General features: G+C 46.2%; 1 protein-coding gene across 1 annotated transcript; it reads right to left on the reverse strand.

Annotated features, from left to right (window-relative positions):
• Positions 1–374: 374 nt before the first annotated feature.
• On the reverse strand, positions 375–8,153 carry Ankle2 (ankyrin repeat and LEM domain-containing protein 2). Its single transcript, XM_017083822.4, has 10 exons — positions 7,968–8,153; positions 7,505–7,720; positions 4,525–4,704; positions 3,752–4,464; positions 3,536–3,688; positions 2,197–3,165; positions 1,559–2,119; positions 1,357–1,481; positions 1,161–1,292; positions 375–979 (listed from the first exon to the last, which is right to left on the reverse strand). The coding sequence occupies exons 2-10, from the start codon at positions 7,716–7,718 to the stop codon at positions 568–570; spliced, it is 3,459 nt and encodes a 1,152-aa protein (XP_016939311.2). The 5' UTR covers positions 7,719–7,720; positions 7,968–8,153; the 3' UTR covers positions 375–567.
• Between the last annotated feature and the right edge of the window lie 254 nt (positions 8,154–8,407).

An 8,407-nucleotide genomic window follows, 5' to 3' on the forward strand; every position in this document is an offset into this window, starting at 1 on the left:
TTTTTTGCTTTCTTTTCCTTTAAATTCTGTTTATTTTATCGTTTTTTCTGTGCCAAGCGGTTTTCAGTTTCTCGTTTTGCATTGCATCGAGCAGCAAGATCGATCGGTGGCGAAGAATGCTCCTTTGAGCCCCGATCTTGCCATGCGTTCAGGTGTCCATTCCACTGTCCGTCCCTTTGTGTGATTAATGGTAATTGCTTTTATGGCTTTCTACGGTGCTGCTCTACCACAATTTGTTGCGCTAATTTCGCTTTTAGTCGCAGTCCTCCTCCGAAATAAATTTAAAATGTATTTAGAAAAGCACTTGACTCAACGAGCTGGCAATTTAACTTATTAGGATTTAACTTATTATTTAGGAAATTTTAAACAAAAAGTTGTAAATAAGTAAAAAAATATTAAATTTTAATGTATTTCATAATAACCGTTAGGACAAGTTATAGTTCATAGTACATGCCAGATGCGAAATTCCATCGAAAATCGTTTTGTTTTTATAATTTAAAAAGTTAACTTCACTGTTTTATTTCTTTTTTAAAATGTAGGTTAAAAAAAGGGGGGGGGTATGGGGTACTAATGGGCGTATCTGCTGCCGATCGGCGTCCCGTCCACCTCCTCATCGGCCGCCTCGCGATATTGGCTAAACAATCCGCGCATCTTGTTCAGGGGCGTTTTGAATGTCCGCGTCGCCGCCGCCAGGGCAGCGAAACCCAAGGCCGGCGACGAAGGAGGAGCTCCAACGACTGCGCCATTCGTGGCGGTTGCAACTTGAACTTGAATACTGGCGGCGGACGGAGTGCGCTGCAGGCGAGGCGGCGTCGAAGGTCCGGGTCCGGAGCCACGTCTCCCAGCGGCTAGGGCATTCAGCTTGGGGGTGGCCAGGATCCGCTTGGAATGCAGCGATGGCTGGCTGTTGTGGTTAGCACTCGTTGCCGGTAGCCAAGGGTCTGGCTTTTGAACCTTCACGTTCTTCGGCGATGGAAAGCTGCAAAAGAAATGCCCAACGAATATTAAAATCACTTTAAATAAATCAAGTTGATTATAGCATAATGATATCAAAGCCTTTTAAGCAATTGTTTTGAAGGTTACAAACAATAAAGTGCGACTAAATGAACATATAAAGTACAAAAGAATGAGGGCTCATCAATGTTTTACAAATGACTCACAGATTCATTTCGGCACTGGAGAAGCTCTCCATGGCAGTCTTCCAGGCGTAGACATGCGGCAGTGTCTCCTTCTCCACGTCTATATTGGAAAGGGCCTTCAGCACATCCAAATCCCGTTTGGTTGGCTCGTTTCTGCAAGGCGAATGATGCATTGAATATACACATAAAGAAGAGTCAAATCTAAGAGGAGTCCCACCCGAATATGAACAGATCGTAGGGCGGCTCCAGGTCCACGGACATGCGTGGCGACAGGCTCTCTGGCGGCGTTCGGAAGTTATCCTCGTCCTCGCTGCTGCTCTCATTCGGCAACAAACAGTCGTACTTGAAGAAAGAAAATAATTAACATGATTAAATAGTTCAAATAGATGACTAGCAGGGTAATACAATTTAAAGCTTACAAAGTTGTCGTATTCGTCGCTGTCCTCGTCTTCGTCGTCGCTTGGATGCGCCACGACGACTGCCCTCGGCGTCCCGAAGCTGTTCGCTCCCAGGCTTAGCGAGACGTGCATGGCGGTGGTTCCCGATCCCGTGGCCGCCGGTGCCGATGCCGCTGTGTCCTGCGACAGCGACTGGGACTGAACGGCAGCTGCCAGAAGCGATTTGGTGCGCTTTCGGCGACTGGTCTTCCGACTGAGATTGGCGTCCCACAGGCAGACGCATCCCTGCTCCGTCTCCCAGGCTGCGGAGCAGAGCTCCTCGGTCTTCAGAGTGTCCGGCAGATGTACGGCGCTGGTAGGGGCCTGCTCCAGCATCAGCAGCAGGCTGCCGCACACGCAGCCCAAATGCTGCTCCCGGCCACCCTCGTCGCCCAGCAATTGGCGCAAGGAGCGGAGCATCTGCAGCAGCTGCAGGCGCATGGCCACGCTCACCTCCTGGGAATGGGTCACATAGCTGGCCACTAGGTGGGCGATGCGCGAATGCACCTTGCTAAAGTCCACGCTTATAAAGCGCGTATCATCCTGCAAGGTTTACAAAGTAAATGTTAGCTTCGATAATACAAAGTGCATATATATGTATAATGAAGAGAGCAGCCCACCTTAAAGCTGACAATCAGCGATTTCAGTCTTTTGAGCTCGCAGAGCAGCGTGTCGTTGATGGACACCATGTTGCCGATCTTGTTGATCATCGTTTTGGTGATGCGCTTGGCAAACACCTGCAGCGACTTCTCCACGCATGTGTACGGAGTCATTACCCCGGCGGATGGCGAAGTCGCGGCTGCAGACGCGTTCCTGTCCTTGCGCGACTGCTGCTGCTGATCGCCTGACATCAAATCCAAATACTGATGCAGATGGGAAAAGTTCCAGACCGTTTCCGCCTTCTCCGCCAGCTGCTCGGTCCTGTCCAAAAAGTACGCTTCCAGGCGGCCCAGTCCGTCGGGTGAGCAGATGTCGACGAAGGAGTCAAGGAAGTCCCAGTACTCGCGCCACTCCAACTGTTCCTGGCGCGCCAGTTCGCGGCCCACCACCTCCAGACCCTTCTCAATGTCAGAGTTCTTGATGTGCCGCTCGCGGAAACTGTCGTTCAGCGACGCGTTCATGCTGCGGCTGAGACTCATGTCCAGCAACATGGAATCATCGGCCATCGAAGCGATGCTGTGGTTGTTGCGATAGGCCATGAATAAATCCGGTTTCATCTGGCGTATGGGAGTGGCCGGGAACTCCAGCGGATACGCAGGCTTCACATTATTATTGTTGTTGTTCTCGCACTCACTGGTGCCATTGGGCACATTCGGCGGGCGTTTCGGTGAGCTGGTAGTCGCCGCCAGCGGACCGAAGAGCACCCGACGCCCCGCATGGACGGGACTCGAGTTGCTCGGCGTCACCTTCACCGGCGAGTTAAACGGCGAGCTGGCCAGCGGCGACATCACATTGCTGTTGACCCTCGGCGGTGTCTTCCAGCGGCGGTAGAAGTTAATTGCTTTCTCGCGGGACATGGGTCCCGCCAGCGCACTGATTGTCAGGTCCACGCTCAGACCCTCGCACTCGTCCGTCTTCTGTTGCAGGTTCTGGAAAACTCAAGAACATTAGTTCGTAATTTAATATGCAAGGAAAAACATAACTCCCTCATTTGGGAGTGTCACACAAATCGGGGGAAACTTGTATTGCTGCTTACATACATTTCCCCCGGGTTTCGCCTGAAGAGGTTTTTGTGACACCCCCAATTGTAAGTAAATCTTAGGGAACAAAGCTGCTATCTTATTCAGTATCTAGAGTTCTTTATAGCCTGTCTAGTGTTTGTAATTTCATATGCACAAACGATTTTCTAGAAACCCCAAGCGTAAATTCATACTAATTTAATAGGAATAAGATGATGGAATACGAACTGATTTCAAATGTCCGTAAGTAAACTTCTTTACATTGCAAATAAACACTCACCGGCGGGTCTTTGGGCGAGAACGGTTTACCCACTTTTGGGGGCAGTGTGTTCGATGAAGCTCTCATCACGGGCACGAAGTGCGGGTCATGCAGGAGCAGCTCCAGCTTCACGATGGTCACATGGGCAGCCTGGGCATTACGCTGGCAGATAATCTGCAGGGGGCAAGAACAGAACAGGTTACATATTGATAGGGCGGTCCCCAACTGGTAACTCACTTCCCTGGGCTCCTTGCCCTCGTGATTCTTAAGCGACTTGCACTCCGGATATGTGATGAGCACCTCGACCATGGCCACATGGCCGTTCTTTGCGGCGAAGTGGAGCGGCGTCTCGCCACGGGCTTTGTCCGGCATGTTTAGGTAGTAGTCCAGCAGACTCTTGTTGAGGTCCGAGCACATCTTGCCGCTGCCCTTCTTGCCCACATACAGCTGGGCAAACTCCCGATCCGAAATGGTCTTCAGCAGCAACTGGGCGATCCTGGCCTTGTTGACCTGGGCACAGATGTGCATGGCATTATAGCGACAGCCCTCCTTCAAGCTGGTCGGCTTATCGCCGCTGCTGATCAGGAACCGAGGGTTCTCCCATATGATCCGCTTGACCCGTTCGATGTGGCCACCCTCGATTTGCTTGCGAAACTCCACCAGTTCCTGTTTGGTGGGCGCCCGGAACGGAGGACGTTCTCCGAACAAATCCTGCTGCTGCTGCTGTTGCTGCTGAGGCTGATGATGTTGCTGCAGTTGTTGTTGCTGACGGCCATTGGCAATGATGTGGCTAGTGCTGCTCGGCGAGGAAGTGGGCGAGCTGCTGAGCAGTAGGCTGGACATCGAGGGACTGCTCCCGCCGCCCGCTCCCGTCGGCGAGGAGGAGAACGAACTGTCCGTGGAGCCCGACGAGCTCCTGTAGCCGTTGCCGCCGCTCAGCGGAATGGGTTCTAAAATAAAAGGGGTATGAGAATTAAATAGCTCTACATCACAGATGTGTGTGTACCCACTGCTTTCGGACTTGGCCTTGCCAAATCTCTTGAGCGCCTCGATGCTCTCGAACCCGAACTGGACGTAGCTCTCCGCCTGCTCCTGATTGGGGAACTCGCGCAGGCGGGCCTCCTTGTAGTGCCGCAGGACGTCCAGCGCCTTGGATTTATCTGTGAAGACCAGCCACAGTGGCGAGTCCGCTGCTCCGTGATGACCGTGGTGGTGATGATGTGTGGGCATCGAGAGGAATAGACCATTAATAAATGAGCTGGCTCAGTCGGTCGGTCACGCCATCGGTTTGGCTAATGGCGAATGGTGAATGGTGAATACTGAACGAGTGGCGGAATGCCGAGGATTGTTCGGAGCAAAACAAAATCAAAACAAATAGGAGGGGGCGTTGGGTGGCGTGGTTCATGCGTGTGACGCAGTTGTTGGCACAACGCCGGCCAATTTTACAAGGCCCTGCCTTATCAGGAGTATCACCAGTTTTGGTCTCAAATCGTCACAGATTTCAAAGATATGTACGTATTTACTGGGTCACAAATTTGGCAACGAACAAGAACGGAACTATTTCAAATTAAATGAATTTTTAGAGTAAAATAATTTGACCCACATAATAACACTTAAGTCTTAGCACACTATTATAAGAATTTAACGATTATAATATTTATGATGAAGTATCACAAAACAATGTACAAGTCCGCAGATACTCTTTATTATACCAATTTAATTGTTAAAAATGTAACCATAACTATTCATTTATATATTTTACATTTTATTGTGTTTGCAGCACTCTAGAAATCTAGTAAGACACTTTCAAAACCAATGATCACTTGTGGCTAACTAGCCCATTTCAATTTCACTTGTTGAATTTATAAAAAACAAAAGCGGATATAAATATATTTAGATCGCAGCTGTGGCGTACAAACATTTCATATACTTTTCTCAACATTACCCCTCGAAATTAGCGGGTATGCCATAATTAAATTTACTTTCAACTCTTCGCAATGTGCGAGCAAAACAAAAACAGAAATAAAACTAGAAGCGAAAACATCACCGCCTTGGGGATATAGTTTTAATCAAAGATCTGATAAAAGCTAAACATATAGCATGTGGAACTAAGAGCAGTGATTGTACCTATGAAAGTTCAAATCGTAAAACATTTTCTTTTTGATTAATTTGACACTAATTAGTTAGTTGAATGTAGGCGTTTTTTATTTTTTGGGGCAAAGAGAGATTATTTTTGTATTTGTTTCAAAGACCTATACATAGGTGTTCTGGCTATGAATAAGTTTTGAGTACATTTTGAGTACCACGTCTTGTAACTTTTTTACTTTAAGGTAGAATGTTTATTTATCAAGTTATTGTTTGTGTAACCAACCTATACAATTATTTAAGCATTTCATAGTCTTAAATAGGTGTATCCCAAAAATATATATTTTTTAATTTCCCTCATGTAGGGTATCTTTTTACTCGACTTGAATTGATTTTACAGTTCTTAGCTCTCTTTTTTATTTCTGGGCAACGACTGTTGACTTGGGCCAAATGACAGGGACAAGGGACAAAAGACAAGGGAAAGGGACTGGGGCCAGAAACAGGGACAGACACTACCCACAATAACACCAGCCGGCAAAGCTGGGGGTATATAAATATTGGATCCGGGGACGCTAAAAGTACGCGCACACACTTTTTCGGGTTTCTTGCTCTGCAGCTTGCAGTATAAATAACACTTGAGATACTGACTGATATACAGATACATCCGTTTTGGGAGTTTAAAATTGTTTCAGCTTTTCCTTAAAGGTTTTAATAAATAAATCAGGATTTTGCAAAAGGGAAACCGATTTTTAAATAATTAAAAACATTTTCAATATTTATTATTTATATTTATTATAAGGAAAATCCTATTATTTTGAGCACGGCTGTGCGACTGCTGGAAGAAGAACGATGGGAAGTGAGGGAAGAGAGTGCTGACAGGTCAAGGTCCTAGTAATGCATCCATTTTGGGCATTGCCTGGAATGGGTATTGGATGCGGAATGAACTCGCCCCAATCGGTTATTGTTTTCGAAGCGCATTTAATTGGATTAAAGTGGGAAAGAGATGGCGGGGAGTGAACGAGAGCGAAACAGTTGCATCTAATTAAGCAGGTAATTGCAATCGTTCACCATTTGTTTATAATTAAATCGAAAGACCGCTCCCAGACAAGGAAATCGACTGTGCGAGCGAGATGGCTGCGCAAGCCCCGATTATTTTGTTTTATATTTCTCGATTCTCAGAAGTTTTGAACACACACATGGAAACTTCTTCATGGGCAGTTAGTCATGGCGCGGAATAACAGCGAAATTAATAAAAAGAGTAGAACTCCCGAAGTGGGAACACCCTGGAGATCTATTCTCTATACATCTGTACACGAAATTCAATTTAATTTACTGTTGTAATATTATATTACACTGTTTGTTACCGATTAAAAATCCCATTTATATTGAAAATGGATAAACAAAACAAATACACTAAAATGCACAAGAATATTCGTGTTTAATGGAAAGAAATCCACTCCCCTAAAGAAACATGAAAAATTGCAATAAACCCCTAAAATCATGTGGAAGGGGTGTTTAAAACTCAACTTGAAGAATTTCAAAACAAAAACAAGCACGACGCAGTTTTGATCATGAATGTACTTCTACAGAAAAAGGGGTTAATTTCCATTATGAAATAGCCTGTAGTTTTCAACTCCTTCAGAAAACAGCTGTTGAATTGTACAAAATCAATACCCAATAACATAACTGAACTTGTTGATAGTATGACAATGAAACGTATTAAATCGATAGAGATAAGACTTGAAAGCCTTCCCAAAGTTCCCAGAATACAGAAAGAGGTTCCAACCATGAACTAACCTACGAAACGCTCACGCCCACCGACTACAGGGTATCACAACAGCAACAAGCGGCAAATAACTGGAACGCCACACATACACACACTCACTCCGTCTCGCTCCTACTTACGTGGAAAGTCGGGATCCTCGTACTTAACGGCATCCTCCGGGTTAACCGATTGGGAGGACATTCCCGAACCGGGTGGCGATCCGGATCCAGATCCCGATGAAGATGCCGGAGTGGTCGGCTTTATGTTCACCGCCGCTATGGAACCCGCACAGTGGGATGCCAGGCCCTCAATCAGTCCCGTCGTCGGGATATAGACCCCGAAATAGGTCGCCATCTCTGCGAAAAATGGCGGATGCCATGCAAAGAAAACGGTAAAACAATGGTAATATCACGAAATTCCAGGCGACGCACTGCTGCTTCGCCACTTTTGCCACAGAGACGCAAAACCACACACAACAACAAAAAATTCCTACCCCCGCACTTCAACGGCAAACCGACGCAAACAATGTAGCCAGGTTGCTCAAACTTCACGATTCACCGACTTCACAGAACTTGATAAAAACACACATCTCCTTGGTCTTACCTCTTAATTTCTTAATTCATGGAAACAAATGCGTTCACGTTCACGTTCTCGATTCGATCGTCGTCGAGATCGTCCGCTTCAAAAAACTTCCGCTTTCTCGGAACTGATTTGGACTACGTAAATTTACGTACGTAAGTACGTAAGTGTCGGAAAAACGTAAACCAACGTAAGTGACACTAAAAAAGCGAGATATCCTCAGCGTAAGTGTCTGTAAAACGAGATGCAAGACGGAGAATGGAAACAAATGCACAAACAAAAAAATGTGCACAACAGTGCGACCGCCCTGCGGACAATGGAAATACCAAGCAACCAGTAAGTAAATACCAGAAAATATCACTGCAGTAACGGTCAGTTACAAAATTCATTTTCTGTGTTCTTATGTATTACAAAATGTAATTAACTAATTAATTAATAAAAAGCAACTAATTTTTAACCTGCTC

Source organism: Drosophila suzukii, chromosome X (genome assembly GCF_043229965.1).
Source record: "Drosophila suzukii chromosome X, CBGP_Dsuzu_IsoJpt1.0, whole genome shotgun sequence".
Lineage (NCBI taxonomy): Eukaryota > Metazoa > Arthropoda > Insecta > Diptera > Drosophilidae > Drosophila > Drosophila suzukii.